Here is an 18,647-nt window from a genome sequence, read left to right as displayed (position 1 = left end):
TTTAGTCATTTGAGTTTTATTTTTTGAAAGTTTTTAAATCGCTAAAGTGAATTTTTGATAATTACAAATGATTTGAGCGTGAAATATTTTTTAGTAAATTTCATAAAAACAAATATGAAATTTATAAAGCAAATCAATTATTCTAAGTTTTTAAATCAACGACGCTCTAATAATTGTTATATTTATTTTTTGAATTTAATAGTAAGGTTGTAAATAATTTTATAATAAATTAATAGCAAGATTAATATAGATTATCTACAAGTATCTTTATTAACCACAACAGATATTTTCAGAAAAAAGCACACTTGTTTAAAGGATTCATGTTCGATCCAACGGGACAGTTGAAATCTTTTGAAAACTCTATGCTGTTTGAAAGCCGTCCAATCACTCGTTTATCATTAGGAGCATGAGAGTCCCTGTCGTCTAAATTCGATAATATCGATTTTGATTGACAGAATTTATTAGCGAATGATATCCAGAATAATTGATTGGGTGTATACGACAGTCCGGGTAAATTTGGCTCATGACCGTTTTGAGCGACCCAATCTTGGTAGGCCAAGTAAGCTATTTTTATTCCAATATTATCGGCAATATTTTCAGCTAAGTAATTTGTAGCGTTGAGCTGCAAAATAAATGAATTATAACATGAGCATCACTATAAAAATGCATCGAATTTTTGTAAAGTTAAAGTATCTTGTTGACTGATTGTATATCATACCTTAATTTTATTTACGGTAAAATAGTTTTGATATTGATTGATCATACAAGTCTCCTGCTTTTGATATTCATTATTCGTTAAATTACTCCATTTATATTTGAACCCAGTCTTTTCCAAAGATCTACTTCCGCTATCTACGGCATGACTTAATTCATGACCGATGATTTCACCGATTACTCCATAATTCAAGTAATTGAAAAAATCAACATCAAAAAAGTTATTCCTAAGTAATTCAACTGAAACATCTAAAAATAATATTTATTTTTCATTTAACAAAAGTGAATGCTTTCTCTAATATCTTAAATTTGTTTATTAAATTTCTTCAGAGGAAAAAAAAATTAAAACAATTAACAAATATTTAAGAAATTTTCTAATTTATAACAATAAAATTATTATGAAAAAAATTTTGATAAAAAAATATTTTTTTACCATAATTGATTTTTTATAGAAATTTCAAAAATTGTCAGATATTTTTCTAGACTACTTAAAAAATGATAAATTTTCTGAAGTTTTATTGTACAATAATGCATCAGATTATAACATTATTTTAAATACATACCTATGAAATTATGGAGTCGATCATATCTAGCGTTGTTGAAGTCATCATACATGAATGTAAATAAATCAATACCAGGTTTAACAGAACTTACTTGTTTGAATGATCGAACGCTTATTATTTTTTTATCAAACAAATTCGCATTGAGAAAATTTTTTAAAAAATTATCCCGAGTAATCTCAAGACCTTCAAAGTAATTTTTTAATTCATCATTATTCAATAATTCATCTGGATAACCAATAACTGTTTTAATAGAGGCTATTTTATCGATAGTTTCAATTTTAGAATTGTTATCGAGCCATTGTGAAGAATTTATAATTTCAATCAATTTATTCTTTACATTCGAATAAATCGCATAAACCTCACTTTTAGTACGCTCATCAACTGGACACTCTCGAATATAATAAGCCTGCAGAAGAGTATTCAAATTACGTTTAACAAGTTTCATGCAATCAAATTGGCGAATTTTAATTGGATAAAAATATATAATTCTTTCATAAGTTTGACTATAGTCCCAAAGCGTTTTAGAATTTATGTACGGAATCGCAAACTGGATCAAATTCCAAATCAAGAAATTGGCTTGAACCCTTTTAGGCGTTTTATTTAATAATTTCTCAAAGTGAGTGATAAAATTTGGAAATTCTATATGAACATTTGTTTCATTTGTAAAATAATAGTACGGCTTTGTGTCAGAACTTAAAGATTTTATCCAGTCTATACTGGGCCATTTCTCTATCATTTCTTTCACTGACATCTCCACCGGTTTATTATTATCTATAAAATTGCTTTTGTTGTGATAATATTTATAAATATCATGCCCGAATTCTAATGATAATTTAAGCTCTTTGGTTTGGTTTTTATCAGCCCCCAGGAATATTGCGACATCAGACATGAATTTAAAGTAAGCATTTGATAATTTGTCGTCAGATAGATCAATTTTTGAAGAATCTGTTACATGTGGATATACCTGTTAGCAAACAAAAATGAATAGTACAATAAATAAATTGAATAATTCTTGAAGAAACTCGCCAATTGTTTATAGTTATTTTATTACAAAATAGATGAATATTACTTACTGTGAATTTTACAACTCCATCGATCCAATCTATACGTAACTTATAAAAATCATTATTGGTGAGACCAATACTTGTCGCTTTTTCGATATACTTTTCCCAATAAAAATCAGTTTCATTCCACTTATTTCCTTCAAGGACTGGCCATCCGCCTAATCTTGATATTATTTCAATTAAGAACTCTGTATCATCTTCATAAATGTATTCTTCAACCAAGAAAGCAATTTCATCATATTATTACTAAAAAAACATTTTAAAATGTTAATTATTAATTAAATACTTACGATGATAATTGTTAATATTTTCGCAAGAGTAATAAAAATCACTTATAAATTTAAAAGGTTCAAATTTAAACGATTGACGAGGATCAGTTATAAAACTTTCCATCCTCGAAAACATTTCATTTACTTTATCACAATATCTATTACGTTTAGCCGAAGAATTCAGATCTTTAAAATTACCACAAGCGAATTCGTAAAAATTGTCACAAGGATCGACGCTCAGGTTCATATTTTGCAGCATGTACAATCCTAGGCAGAATATTTGATTTAATACTACCCATATGTTTAAAAAATTTAATAGTAAATATTCAAAGAAACACTTACCATATCCCATATTTTTTATTAAAGAATTATGGTTTCTGGTTGGATCATTTGTTTTATTATTTGAACTCTCAGCAGTCGCTACTGTGAAAAAAATCACGGCAAGCAAAGTGAACCCCCTATATAAATAATTTTATTTATTAGAATTTGTAAAAAATTTATTTGGTTTCAAATATAATTATTTTATAAAATACTAGCCGTGACGTCCGCTTCGCTGGATTATTTTTAATAGAACAGTTATTTGATAATATTTCATTTTTTTAAGATGTTTTAAAAATTTCTAGAACAATCCGACATATTTTCGATCGATAAGAAATTGACATACATTTTGTAGCTTTCTAATTTATTCGGAATTATTCTAGAACATTCTAGAATTTTTTTAAATCACTCTCATTCAATCAGAATCTAAACGTAGATTTCAGAATTTTCCAGACCATTCTAGATATTTATAAGACATTCTCATTAGATTAAAATCTGAACGTAAGTTTTAGGACTTCTTAAATCATTCTATAAATTTCTGAATCATTCTAGAATTTTCTAGAACATACTCATTCGATCAGAATCTAAACGTAGATTTTAGAACTTCCCGATCATTCTAGAATTTTCTAGAACATTCTCATTCGATCAGAATTTAAACGTAGATTTTAGATCCTACCAGATCTTTCTAGAAATTTCTGTTTCATTCGGGAATTTTCTATAACAATCTCATTCGATCACACGGAAAAAAATTTATTGTTGCTGCAACAGGAGGCAGTCATGTTGCAGCAACAGGATTTTCCTGCAGCTGCAACAGGAGGCAGCCATGGTGCAACAACAGGAAAAAATCCTGTTGTAGCAACAGGATTACTACTGTTGTTGCGACTTGATAGTAAAATATAGTTGGGCCAATTCATGTCAAATCGACCAATAGTTGGAATCGACCTCTATCGATTTGGATAAATTTTGGTCAGAAGTTTTCTTTTATCACACAACGAACTTCTGTCGAAGGATAAAAATAAAAAAATTTTTTTCAAAAGATATGCAAATTCAAAATTGCGCGATTTTTCCAGTTTTTCAATTTTGTTTTTGTTATATCTCGAACGCTATTATAGATACAGGAATTTCCTTTCGTTTGTTTGAAAGGGGACACTTGGGGCTATTGAAAAAAAATGTTTTGAAAAATGCCAAATTTTTTAAATTTTGAACTTTTGAAAATCGTCAAAAATGACGATCTATATTAAAATTGTGGCTCAATTTTTTTTTTGTATAATACCTTGTACTGACCTTAAAAGATCCTGAAATTTTTAGAACTGTGTTTTTTTTTTAAATATGAATTTTTCAATTTCAAAAAAAAAATTTTCTTCTGTTTTTCGCAACTTCTAAATGATGTAAAGTTATGCAGATACATAGTATTGTAATTTTGAGCATTAAAAAGTTAAATGCACGACGTGGAAATATTAAATAATAAATTAATTTCAACTTTTTTTTTTCCATTTTTTGAACGTAATCTTAAAGTCAGGCTTAACACATGATATAATTTCTTATTTTTTTAACGCATGACATATTTTGTCCGTTTTTTCACTTCAATAACAGTTTTTAACGTCAAATAACTCGAACAGATGTTAATTTACAATAACAATCAGAAATAATGTGGTGAGAATATCAATTTTTTTTTCGTTCTTTTGAGTAGTTGTTTACTTACAAATTTCTGCATATTAATGTTTCTCAATCTCAAATTTCAAATCATTTCCATGTTAATAAGATGAACAGTGGCGTCGACAACTTGAAGTAAAGTAAAACAAAAATCACAGTTCTAAAAATTTGACGATCTTTTAAGATCAGTACAAGGTATTATACAAAAAAAAAATTGGGCCAAAATTTTAATATAGATTGGCATTTTTGACGATTTTCAAAAATTCAAAATTTAACAAATTTGGCATTTTCAAAACATTTTTTTTTCAATAGCCTCAAGTGTCCCCTTTCAAACAAACGAAAGGCCATTCCTTTGAATAAAATATTGAATAAAATGATGATAAAGCGCTAACAGCCTTATGGTTATTAACTCAAGGCTAGTTAGATTCTTATAAACCTTACAAAAGGTAAAATAACACGCTGGATTTTTTTTTTGGCTTTGAACAAAATGGACTGACATTTTAGTGGTTTACGAATTTATAGCAAAAAAACCAAAATTTATTTCATTTTAGTTTTCAATGCTCCAAATAGAAATGTTTTTTTACTATCGTAATAAATTTTGTTTAGTAACAAAATAACAATTTTTCTTATAAAAAAATGTCTGGGACAGCAAAAAACATCCTTACAGAGAATCACCCATACATATTAAAGCTTTCTAGATCATTCCAGAAATTTTTAGAACAATCTAGACCATTTTAGACTAATGATGAAAGTCTCACATTTTTAAAGTTAACATCTTTCAACCCCCGTATCTTTTAAGTATACCCTTATAATTATTAACTTGCAACCATCATAGTGCACGATGGGAACCTTGTACCTATTGCCACATACAAACACTTTTCGTTTGCGATGCGTAGTTTTTGCTGCAAAGTGAAATATCGGGGCACACACCTCCAATTTTATATATATACTAGCTGTTACTTGCCTGCTCCGCTGAGCGCTTTATAGAATTGCATTTTTAGATCTAGACTTGAAATTTAATTTGAGTATTGTTTTGACTTGCACAAATTCCAAATTCTGTCGAATTGAAATGCACCTTTTATCCATGTATTTATTCTAGCTAATATTCATTGTAACTTTCAATGTGCAATCATTATAACATTCCCGTGTCTTTCTTACAAAAATGAATAATAATCGATATGAAAAAAAAAAATTTGTTATGAGCATTGAAAGTTTCAGTTAAAGAAATTGCAGGTCTCATAAGTGAAGTAATCTTCCTAGTATATAAACATAATCAATAGAATTAAAAAATTTATTTTGAACAAATGACAATCGAATAGAATAAATTTAGTTACCATAAAAATTCATTATTTTTAAGTCAAAAAAATCTATGTTCCAGATAAGTAATCACTAATATATTATATACTGAAACCTTCTCCGAAACACGCAGCATCTTATGGTATTAGTATTATTCCGATCGGTTCAGTAGTTTTCGCAGTTTAACCGGACAAAAAAACCGGCGCTCCATTTATTAGTATAGATAAAGATATACTTACATTTATTAAGTTAAAAAGTGAGCATGGAATTGAAATTCAATAACTTCTGCTTATTGAAGTATTGCAGTACACTACTAGGTGATTTGAGCAATCGTTATTGAAATTATATTTTTAGATCATAAATTTTTAATATTTTTTAGACACGAAAAGAATATTTTTGTGCAATCCGTAATCATAAGAAGTGAATCATAGTAGATTAAAATTAATGCATTTCAAAATCACATTTATGACAAGGTAGATTTACTTAGGTGTAACTTAGGTGTAACTTAGGTGTAACTTAGGTGTAAATTAGGAGTAAATTTGCTACTTGCTACTTGTTACTTGCTACTTAATATTAAAAATACATTAGAAATAAACTCTCTTTGTTGCTGTAAGATGGACAGCGGGGTTGTAGGTCCACCTCAGTATACCCCTCCCGTGCGGTGTGTTTTCATGCAGGGATAGGTATACGGTCAGTAGCAAAAAAGTAGTAATTAGGTGTAACTTAGGTGTAACTTAGGTGTAAATTAGGAGTAAATTTGCTACTTGCTACTTAATATTAAAAATACATTAGAAATAAACTTTTTTTTTTTTCTAAGAATACATTTATTTAAATTTATTAATTGGAAAAGTAATTTTTTTAGGAATGTCTTGTATTTATTTTCTTATTCTTTTAAAAAATTAGAAATTCTTTCAACGATTGACACTTCATTTCTATTCATATTCTGTATTTTTTTTTGTTTTTAATTATAAGATTTCTTTAAAATTCTAAAAATTTTTCAGAGTGGCATTATGAAAAGTACGCTAAAATAAAAAAAAATGTTTATGTTCAAGCTATCAGTCAGTTATAGAGTATTAGATAACTCAGGGGGAATTTATTAACTTCGTTTATAACTTCCATGCTCACAAAAAGTTGTAAAATTTTTCACCAAGCTTAACTAAAAAAAAATGATTCATTTTTTTATTACTATCGATAAATATTAATCGAAAAATAAAGAGACTTTTCTCTTTTTTTTTTTTTTCGTAACAGGCCAAATTTTTTTTAAGTAATATATTAGATGGTATATTCTTGATAAGCTTTTTATAATAAAAAGAAATTAATTATGCATTAAAAATCTCTTTTTCTCCAATCATTTTAAAAATCTTGTGCCATGTTTGGAAAATCCATTGTAAAATTATGTAACAGAATTATTTGATGGTTTATCTCACAAGATGATAGAAATAAAATCTGATTTTATGAAAAGCGTTTGTTATAAAAATATTTTTTTTTTAATCTACTTCAATAATTGATCAATTGATTAAATATTATTGCGCACTTTTTTGATTGTAAAAACGTCATTTCCCGAAATATCATTTTACACCGATAGAAGGATTTATTAACTATTAATAATTTAATTTATTTGAAGACAATTATTTAATTTATTAAATTTTAATAAATATTTTTTAACATTCAATAAATATTTATTTAGGAAGAAAGTACATTTCTTAATAGTTAATAAGTATTTATTAATAGTTAACAAATATTTATTAACAGTTGATAAATATTTTGTTGAATGAATTTGTTTCATTTGCAATGTCATATGATATGAAGATTGCTTATAAACACAAATCATCTTCATAAATTATTTGCATTAATTATATTACATTATAATAACGTTTATTGTAAAATACCAAATTTTATCACAGCTCATAATTATCTTTTATATTTTTAAATATTAAAAAGGTTAATTTATTTAGTGAATTGAATTATTATCATGTATCCCAGCTATAAGATCATAAAAAGTGTCAAAAGAAAATTGCTATTTTTGCTTTTTATTTTATACAAATATTTATTAACAGATAATAAATCGCGTTACTAGAACCATAAGGGCGTATCTCAAAATATATTGTACTTAATAAATTACTTATTAACTGTTAGTAAATATTTGTTAACCCTTAACAAATATTTATTAACATTTAATGAATTGTATTTAATGAATAATTTATTAACTGTTAATAAATATTTATTAAATCCTATGATATTAAAAAATCATTTATTAATTCATCAATGTTTAACTGTTGCCAAAGTAGTTACTTTAGCAACGAAAAGCGACAACAATGAAAACGTAACATCAACTTTTTAATAGAGGATTATTATGATTATTATTTTTGTTTTTATTATTCGAGTGCAAAGTTTTAAAAATCCAAATTTAATATCAAATATAACAATAAATATTTATTTGTAGGCTCTAACCAGACCACGGGATGATACGTACATCTCTGACGGACTCGGTGGCTATAAAAAGTATGGAGAGTTTCCTACTAGCAATAGAACTGGAATGAAGAAAAAATCTGTACGGACAAACTCTGCTTCGGGGCGCAATTCGACATTACAGAAAGATTTGCTTAATTTTAAAATCGACAATTTTGTTGATTTAACGTAGACAGTATTTATTTAAATGAATCAAAATTTTATAAATATATTTAGTTACTTGTAAAGAAAAAAGAAAAAAAAACTGACTGATTACTAATTTACAACTAAACACAATTAAGCTTTTTATTTTAGTCATTTGAGTTTTATTTTTTGAAAGTTTTTAAATCACTAAAGTGAATTTTTGATAATTTCAAATGATTTGAGAAAAAAAATTTTTTTTTGTAGATTTCATGAAAACAAATATGAAATTTATAAAGCAAATCAATTTTTGTCTAAGTTTTTAAATCAACGACGCTCTAATAATTGTTATATTTATTTTTTGAGTTTTAATAGTAAGGTTGTAAATAATTGTATAATAAATTAATAGCAAGATTAATATAGATTATCTACAAGTATCTTTATTAACCACAACAGATATTTTCAGAAAAAAGCACACTTGTTTAAAGGATTCATGTTCGATCCAACGGGACAGTTGAAATCTTTTGAAAACTCTATGCTGTTTGAAAGCGGTCCAATCACTCGTTTATCATTAGGAGCATGAAAGTCCTTGTCGTCTAAATTCGATAATATTGATTTTGATTGACACCATTGATTAGCGAATGATATCCAGAATAATTGATTGGGTGTGTACGACAGTCCGGGTAAATTTGGCTCATGACCGTTTTGAGCGACCCAATTTTGGTAGGCCAAGTAAGCCATTTTTATTCCAATATTATCGGCAATATTTTCAGCTAAGTGTTTTGTAGCGTTGAGCTGCAAAATAAATGAATTATAAGATGAGCATCACTATAAAAATGCATCGAATTTTCGTAAAGTTAAAGTATCTTGTTGACTGATTGTATATCATACCTTAATTTTATTTACGGTAAAATAGTTTTGATATTGATTGATCGTACAAGTCTCCTGCTTTTGATATTCATCATTCGATGAATTACTCCATTTATATTTTAACCCAATCTTTTCCAAAGATCTACTTCCGCTATCTACGGCATGACTTAATTCATGACCGATGATTTCACCGATTACTCCATAATTCAAGTAATTGAAAAAGTCAACATCAAAAAAGTTATTCCTGAGTAATTCAACTGAAACATCTAAAAATAATATTTATTTTTCATTTATCAAAAGTGAATGCTTTCTCTAATATCTTAAATTTTCCTGATAAAAAAAAAGTATTGAGACAAAGAAAAAAGTATTAAATAGTATTGGTTTTCTAGTCAATCCAATACTTTTTCCTTTGTCTCAATACTTTTTTTTATTCAGGGTTGTTTATTAAATTTCTTTAGAGAAAAAAAAAAAAATAGGAATTGTTTACACTCCGTATTAAAAAAAAAAATACCGTGATTCTAACAATTAACAAATATTTGAGAAATTTTCTAATTTATAACAATAAAATTATTATGAAAAAAATTTTGATAAAAATTGCACACGCAGAAATAAAAAAATTTTTTTTTTACAATAATTGATTTTTTATAGAAATTTCAAAAATTGTCAGATATTTTTTTCGACTACTTAAGAAATGATAAATTTTCTGAAATTTTATTGTACAATAATGCGTCAGATTATAACATTATTTCAAATACATACCTACGAAATTATTGAATCGATCATATTCAGCGTTGTTGGAGTCATCATACATGAATGTAAATAAATCAATACCAGGTTTAACAGAACTTACTTGTTTGAATGATCGAACGCTTATTATTTTTTTATTGAACAAATTCGCATTGAGAAAATTTTTTAAAAAATTATCCCGAGTAATCTCAAGACCCTCAAAGTAATTTTTTAATTCATCATTATTCAATAATTCATCTGGATAACCAATAACTGTTTTAATAGAGGCTATTTTATCGATAGTTTCAATTTTAGATTTGTTATCGAGCCATTGTGAAGAATTTATAATTTCAATCAATTTATTCTTTACATTCGAATAAATCGCATAAACCTCACTTTTAGTACGCTCATCAACTGGATACTCTCGAATATAATAAGCCTGCAGAAGAGGATTTAATAGAAGTTTAACAAGTTTCTTGCAATGAAATGGGTGAATATTAGTTGGGATAGAATATCTAATTTTGTTATAAGTTTGACTATGGTCCCAAAGCGTTTTAGAATTTATGTACGAAATCGCAATCTGGATCAAATTCCAAATCAAGAAATTGGCTTGAACCCTTTTAGGCGTTTTATTTAATAATTTCTCAAAGTGAGTGATAAAATTTGGAAATTCTATATGAACATTTGTTTCATTTGTAAAATAATAGTACGGCTTTGTGTCAGAACTTAAAGATTTTATCCAGTCTATACTGGGCCATTTCTCTATCATTTCTTTCACTGACATCTCCACCGGCTTATTATTATCTATAAAATGGCTTTTGTTGTGATAATATTTATAAATATCATGCCCGAATTCTAATGATAATTTAAGCTCTTTGGTTTGGTTTTTATCAGCCCCCAGGAATATTGCGACATCAGACATGAATTTAAAGTAAGCATTTGATAATTTGTCGTCAGATAGATCAATTTTTGAAGAATTTGTTACATGTGGATATACCTGTTAGCAAACAAAAATGAATAGTACAATAATTTTATTGAATAATTCTGAAGATACCTGTCAATTGCTTATACACAGAAAAAAAGGTTCACTTGAGCCAAGAAAATATTTTTCTTCCTAATTAATTTCTTGAGCGAAAAAAAAATTTTTTTTTTTACACAAGAAATTTCATTTATTCCAGCAAAATTAATTCTCTTGGATCAAGAAATACGTATCTTGGTCCAAGAAAATTTATTCAAGTCAAGAAAATTTTGTTGATTTGAGAAAATTCAGCCTCTTGCTCCAAAAAATTTAGTTCTTAATAGAAGTAAATTTTCTTGTTTTGAGAAAATTTTTCTCTTGCTCCAAAAAATTAAATAACTTGATAAAAAATTTTCATTAATATTTTTATTAGTTAACATGTCAAATAGGAATATCAAATACCATTGTATCATTTTTAACTTCCCGCTAAGAAAATCGAAGATTTTCAAAAATCGGAAAGTTATTGTTTTCACCCCGTTTTGCAAAAATCGAGTTTTCATCAGATCTTGACGTTTAAAGGTCACAGGAAGCTTCCCTGACTACCCCCGTGAGGTTGTCACGGTGTCTGTATGTATGTGTGTGTGTGTGTGTGTGTGTGTTTTTTTTTTTTTTTTTTTTAGGGGGGGGAATCCTTTTTACGGATTCTAGGCATAGCTGTTTGGCCTGGATATGTGGCGACTCGACGCAGCGTCATACTAAAACTTGACACTAACGCCCCTACCCACTAAACCCTAAACCCCTTTTCCTTCTTTCCTCTAATCCCTCATGGAAACCGCCGTCAGGCATTACTTCGTGAAGGGAGGATCTAGCTACTGCTCTTCCTTCTGGTGGCTAAGGTGTTAACTACCTTCCTTCTATCTTCTGCTATTTGCTCTTTTTCTTTCGGTGGAACGCAAGTCTTTAAGGACTTCTGTTGCAAACGTGTTGGTAGCGTTCCAGACAGCTTCTGATGACAGCATTGCTGCTACTATTGTCTCTGGTTGGATTTTCCTCTTCAGGATATTCTCCAGCTCATCTCGCTGTGGGTAAAAACGTGGGCACTCAAAGAAAACGTGCTCTGCATCTTCATTGACTCCTGAGCAGGACGGGCACTCCGGGGAATCATCATGCTTGAAGCGGTGGAGATACGCCCGGAAACAGCCGTGTCCTGATAATATCTGTGTAAGATAATAGTTGACCTCACCGTGACTCCGGTTCAGCCAAACGTTGATCCTTGGTATGAGACGATGCGTCCACCTACCCTTCACTGTGGCATCCCACTGTAGTTGCCATCTACTTATGCTCCTCTGCCGCTCTTCTGTTCCAAGCTCCTCAGCGCTTAGTGTGGTCGACTTCTTTCGTTGGTAAAGGATCCGTCTTTCCTCAGCTAAGACTCTGAGAGGCAAAGTTCCGGAGATGACACACACTGCTTCCATAGATATTGTGCGGAAGGCACTTGCTACTCTTAAGGCACTCAGACGGTAGACTGGTCCAGCCTTTCTCCATGACTCTTGCTTTTCTAGTGCGTCCGCCCATATAGATATTCCGTAAGTGAGCACTGATGTGACTACAGATGATAATAGTAGTCTTCTGCTCTGCTTTGGGCCTCCGACGTTTGGCATCAGTCGTGCTAAGCTAGCTACTACTGCTGATGCTTTTGCACTCACGTGTTCGACTTGCTGCTTAAAGTTGAGTCGGGCATCAAGCATCACTCCCAGATATCGGATATATGGTTGTGATGTGATTTCTTGTTCTCCGACTTTCAGTTTTATGGTCTCTATCACTTTTCTGCTGGTAATAAGCACAGCCTCAGTCTTCTGTTTAGCCAGTTGTAGATTCATTGAATCCATCCACCGGTTAACTTTCTCAAAGGTGATACCGAACATGTTGTTTATCTCATCTAGGTGTTTCGCAACGATTACGACAGCTACATCGTCTGCATATGCAACAAGCTTGACACTTCTTGGAAGAGTCAGTCTCAGCAGACCATCATACATGACATTCCACAGAAGTGGACCCAGAACAGAACCCTGGGGTACACCTCCGGTAATATCATACTCTTTTGGACCATTGTTCGTGTCGTATCTCAGGATTCTGTCTGTGAAGTAGCTAGCCACTATCCTACGTAGGTATCCTGGTACGTTTTTCTCTTCCAAGGCTTACATAATGCAGTCCCAGTTGGCGGAGTTGAAGGCATTTCTGATGTCCAGAGTGGCCACCAGGCAGTACTTTTTCGCTCCACCCTTCCATCTGATCCCTTCGATTGCCTCCTTGGCCGTTGCAACAACCAAGTTGATTGCGTCCAGGGTTGATCGTCCTTTCCGAAAACCATACTGGTTATCTGCCAGGAGTGGATCGACAACTGCTTCTATTCTTTGGTGGATTATACGCTCAAGTATCTTACCTGTCGTGTCTAACATACAAAGTGGTCGATAAGATGACGGTTCTTCTGGTTGTGTGTGTGTGTGTGTGTGTGTGTGTGTGTGTGTGTGTGTGTGTGTGTGTGAGTGAGTGTGTGTGTGTGTGTGTGTGTGTGTGTGTGTGTTTTTTTTTTCCCTTAGGGGGGGGAATCCTTTTTACGGATTCTAGGCGTAGCTGTTTGGCCTGGATATGTGGCGACTCGACGCAGCGTCATACTAAAACTCGACGCTAACGCCCCTACCCACTAAACCCTAAACCCCTTTCCTCTTTCCTCTAATCCCTCATGGAAACCGCCGTTAGGCATTACTTCGTGGGGGGAGGATATAGCGACTGCTCTTCCTTCTGGTAACTAGGTATTATTTTACCTTTCTTCTAGTTGTTGTCATTTGCTCTTTTTCTTTCGATGGAACGCAAGTCTATAAGGACTTCTGTTGCAAACGTGTTTGCGGCGTTCCAGGCAGCCTCTGATGACAGCATTGCTTCTACTATTGTCTCTGGTTGGATTTTCTTCTTCAGGATCATCTCCAGCTCATCGCGCTGTAGGTAAAATCGTGGGCACTCAAAGAAAACGTGCTCCGCGTCTTCATTGATTCCTGGGCAGGACGGGCACTCCGGTGAATCATCATGCTTGAAGCGGTGAAGATACGTCCGAAAACATCCATGTCCTGACAACATCTGCGTCAGATAGTAATTGACCTCGCCATGACTCCGGTTTATCCAAACGTCGATTTTCGGTATGAGACGGTGTGTCCATCTTCCTGTTGTCGCGGCGTCCCACTGCTATTGCCATCGTGCGATGCTGTTCTGCCGTTCTTCAGCTCTGAGTTCCTCGGCACTTAGTGTGGTTGACCTCTTTCGTTGGTAAAGGTTCCGTCTTTCCTCAGCTAGAACTCTAAGCGGCAGAGTTCCGGAAATGACACACACTGCTTCCTCTGATATTGTTCGAAAGGCGCTTGCAACTCGTAGGGCACTCATACGATATATTGGTCCAGCTTTTCTCCATGAATCTTGCACCTCTAGTGCGTCAGCCCAAATTGATATTCCGTAGGTGAGCACCGATGTGACTACTGATGACAATAGTAGCCTCCTGCTCTGCTTTGGGCCTCCGACGTTCGGCATCAATCGTGCGAGACTAGCTCTCACTACTGACGCTTTCGTACAGACGTGTTCCACTTGCTGCTTGAAGTTGAGTCGGGCATCAAGCATCACTCCCAGATATCGCATATGAGGTTGTGATGTGATTTCTCGGTCACCGACATTAATCTTAATTGTTTCAACTTCTTTTCGGCTGGTAATAAGCACTGCTTCGGTCTTCTGCTTAGCCAGTTGTAGGTTCACTGTATCCATCCACTGGTTGATCTTCTCAAAAGTGATGTCAAACAGATGTTGAATCTCGTCGAGGTGTTTGGCGACGATCACTGCGGCAACATCATCCGCATACGCTACCAGTTTGACACATCTTGGAAGCTTCAGTCTCAGGAGCCCGTCATACATGATATTCCACAGAAGTGGACCAAGAACAGAGCCCTGTGGCACACCACCGGTTATATCATACTCTTTTGGACCATTCTTTGTATCGTATTTCAGCACTCTATCTGTAAAATAGCTAATCACTAGTCTGCGAAGATATGTTGGCACGTTCTTCTCGTCGAGAGCTTGCATGATGCAGTCCCAATTAGCGGAATTAAAAGCATTTTTGATGTCCAAGGCAGCCACCAGACAGTACTTCTTCGTTCCACCCTTCCATCTAGTTCCTGCGATTGCCTCTTTGGCCGTATTAACAACCAGGTTGATCGCGTCCAGGGTTGATCGTCCTTTCCGGAATCCATACTGGTTGTCTGCCAAGAGTGGGTCGACTACTGCATCTATTCGCTGATGGATGATACGCTCAAATATCTTACCCGCCGTATCTAGCATGCAGTGGTCGGTAATATGACGGTTCTTCTGGCGGTTTCTTTCCTTTAGGTAAAAGTACTAACCGTTGCTGTTTCCACTTACGAGGAAAAGTCCCCTCGTTGAGGCATGCGTTGTAAGCGTCTAGAAATAATGTTGGTGCTGCCTTTATGATGGTTTTCAAGGCTATATTAGGGATTCCGTCCAATCCCGGCGCTTTATTATTTCCTACCCGATTACAGGCCTCCAACAATTCTTCTTCAGTGACAGGTGGAATGTCGTCCAGTTCATCTTGCGTTGACTGATAATTGAGACTGTGTTGCTGTGGAAACAGCGCAGTGACGATTTTCTGAAGGAGTTGGGGACACGTAGGTGACGGCATTTGTTGTTTCTTCAGGTGCGTCATGACCACCTTATACGGCCGACCCCACACGTCTTTGTCGACCTCGTATATGAGCTCTTTCCAGCATCTTCTTTTGCTCTCTTTTATGGCCTTATTAAGTTCACGACGAGCTTTTTTGTACTCTGCGATCAGCACTGCAGAGTAAGGTCGTTGATAGCCACGCTGTGATATTCTTCTCTTTCGATGACACTCTTTACGGAGGTTGCTGATATGATCATTCCACCAGTGTACCGCAGGTCTTGAATTCATAACACGTTTACGAGGCATACTGGCATCACAAGCTTGTGTTACTCGCATCATCAGAGCCTTAGTATGTTCTTCTGCACATCCAGTCTCTATCGGATCACTATCGAGGGCTGTTAGCAATACTTCTGGGTCAAGAGATTTCACCTTCCAACCGACGGTGTTAAATTGTTTGACAGGCCCCCGGAGGTTCTGGTCGTTTGACGTTTCCCAGAGTATCGCATGATGGTCACTGGCAGTGTAGATGTCCAGTACCTTCCAGTTAGTGTTACCTTTAGCAAGGCTGGTACTGACAAAAGTGACGTCTACAATCGAGCTTGCGTCACCTTTGGTGTAGGTCGGTGTGTCACCACTGTTGAGCAAGACTACATCTAGTGTAGAAAGAGCTTCAAGCAGCTCTCTTCCTCGTGCATTAGTCTGCTTACTGCCCCAGTCCACTGCCCAGGCGTTAAAGTCCCCGGCTATCGCCACTGGATGATGTTGCTTCGCGTCCTCGGTCAGTCGATCCAAGAAGTCAGTAAACTCAGCAATTGAGAGGCTAGGTGGTGCGTAGCAGCTGTAAAAACGGATGCCATCTACTGATGCTGCTACAAAGCCAGCGCTGCCATTGGTAGCTACACTTTGGAAAGGGAGCTTACCACAAGCCCAGATCACAGCTTTCGTGGTGATATCCGTCTCCCAAGGTTGTCCAGCTAAATGTTTATATGGCTCCGATAAAAGCACAACGTCGAGCTTTAATTCCCGTACTGTCTGCATAAGCAGGTCATGCGCAGCTTCGCAGTGATTGATGTTAAGCTGCAGTATCCTCATGTTCGTTTATTTGTCAGCTTCTGGAGTGCTTCTTGGAAGACTGGACATCGGCCAGAACCAGACCGGTGAGCAGTGTCCTGAGAGCCAGGTTTTTCCGCACATAACGCACATTTCACTTTATTTTGGCATTGAGCAGCTTGATGACCTGTTTGCCCACATTTGATGCAAAGCCCAGATCGGTCGACTTCGCTTTTACATTGGGCAGTAGTGTGCCCAAAGTGCCAGCACTTATAGCATCGTAGTGGTGTCTTAATTGCTCTGACACGGCAATTTACCCAGCCAATCCTTATTTTGCCTGTCTTTCCAAGTATCTTCTGCACTATTGCTGCTGGCAATCGTACCGAAGCAGTTTGAGTACCTCTGTAGGCCGGACGAATTTTAATGACATCTTCAGGTATTTCGTAGTCATTTCCAGCTGCCTCTTGTAAGGCCTTCCGGACATCGTCTTTAGTTGTTTCGTCGTCAATGTCCCGGATTTCAAGCTGTTCCTCTGGGCCTTTACAGATGACTTGTGCTTCTTCTTTAAGGATGCTCTTGATGGTCTTCAGCAAAGCTTGTCCTTTGTCTGCGGTCTTTCTGGAAAGCGTAATGAGCATATTCCCATCATTCGTCTTTTGAACCTTGTCAACGACGTCACGGGTCTGATCTGGTGGGACATCTATGTGTGTGTGTGTGTGTGTGTGTGTGTGTGTGTGTGTGTGTGTGTGTGTGTGTGTGTGTGTGTGAATGTATGTGAACCGCTTATAACTTTTGAACGGCTTGACCGATTTCATCGTGGTTGGTGCCATTCAAAAGGGCTTGACCAAAATTAGATTTTGAGAACTATTCAGATCAATAGATTTTGAGAAATCTTCAAAAAACTGAAAAAAAAATTTTTTTCAAATGTGGTTTTTTTGGAATAACTTTTAAACGGCTTTATGGTTCAATTCCAAAAACTAATCAACTCTTAACCTCAAAATCGGTTGATTCGTTCGAGAGATATCGTGAACGAAAGAAAACCGAAAAAAGTGTTTTTTCGGAATAACTCCGAAATTCCTAGCGCAATCAATTCAAAATTTAAGATTCTTTGTGAGGCTTGAAAAACTGCGTCGAATGCTGCCAACCGCGTGAAAATCGGTTTATTCATTCAAAATTTATTGCGGTTTAAAAATTCAAAAAATAGTGTCTTATCAAATCTCTATCAGACTTTTGAGCTCGAAGAGCTCAAAAGCATAGGAAAGAAATCTATTTGAGCTCGGAGAGCTCAAAATAACCCATAAATTATATTTTTAAGCTCGAAGAGCTCAAAAACATCATTGGTGCAATTTTAAGCGCCTAAGTATGGAATTAGCGGGAAGTTGCAGGGATGGCCTTTAGGGTCAACCGTTTTCCTAATTTTTTTGATGTGAAACATCTATAGCCGCACGTAAAACCGATTTCTGGCGTGGCAACGCATGCCGTGGCGACGCGTCGCCACGCTATATGATGGTATATATACAGTCTATATGCAGTAGTGTGTACGGCGTGGCAACGCGAGTCTTTCACTCGATCCGGCGTTAAGCCATCTCTCTCGCTACACTGAGCTCAGATACCTATAGTGTATACTCCGTAGTGTATACAGTGTTGTTTACTACAGTACACATAATCTGTGTTTTACTTGAAAACAAATTATTTTTCTGATAATAAAATGTCTGACCGTGATAATTTAGAGAGTGAAAGTGATCAGCCTCCTGCAAAGGAAGCAAAATCACACTATGACACACTATCAAACCATCAGTAAGTTAATTATATTTTTATAATTAAAGTATGCATTTATCTGTGCATTAAGCACGCGTATAT

At 34.0% G+C, this 18,647-nt stretch overlaps 3 protein-coding genes across 3 annotated transcripts in view; all 3 read right to left on the bottom strand.

The window, feature by feature from the left end:
* Window positions 1–273: 273 nt before the first annotated feature.
* LOC123267669 (endothelin-converting enzyme 1-like) lies at window positions 274–976 on the bottom strand. The gene is made up of 2 exons (XM_044732420.1): window positions 719–976; window positions 274–622 (listed from the first exon to the last, which is right to left on the bottom strand). Exons 1-2 carry the CDS (start codon window positions 761–763, stop codon window positions 290–292), a joined length of 378 nt encoding a protein of 125 aa, XP_044588355.1. The 5' UTR covers window positions 764–976; the 3' UTR covers window positions 274–289.
* A 7,936-nt stretch (window positions 977–8,912) lies between these two features.
* The window catches only part of LOC123267235 (neprilysin-2-like), a 31,074-nt gene continuing 21,339 nt past the window's right edge, over window positions 8,913–18,647 (bottom strand). Inside the window, exon 5 of the mRNA XM_044731788.1 lies at window positions 8,913–9,261. Coding sequence (XP_044587723.1) covers window positions 8,929–9,261 — 333 coding nt within the window. The 3' untranslated portion in view covers window positions 8,913–8,928. The remainder of the gene's footprint in view (window positions 9,262–18,647) is intronic.
* On the bottom strand, window positions 9,388–11,057 carry LOC123267661 (neprilysin-2-like). Its single transcript, XM_044732410.1, has 2 exons — window positions 10,100–11,057; window positions 9,388–9,602 (listed from the first exon to the last, which is right to left on the bottom strand). The coding sequence occupies exons 1-2, from the start codon at window positions 10,982–10,984 to the stop codon at window positions 9,543–9,545; spliced, it is 945 nt and encodes a 314-aa protein (XP_044588345.1). The 5' UTR covers window positions 10,985–11,057; the 3' UTR covers window positions 9,388–9,542.

This window comes from Cotesia glomerata, linkage group LG6, assembly GCF_020080835.1.
Source record: "Cotesia glomerata isolate CgM1 linkage group LG6, MPM_Cglom_v2.3, whole genome shotgun sequence".
Classification (NCBI taxonomy): Eukaryota; Metazoa; Arthropoda; class Insecta; order Hymenoptera; family Braconidae; genus Cotesia; species Cotesia glomerata.
The sequence above is the reverse complement of the archived record's forward strand: the minus strand, read 5'-3'. Positions and strand labels throughout refer to the sequence as shown.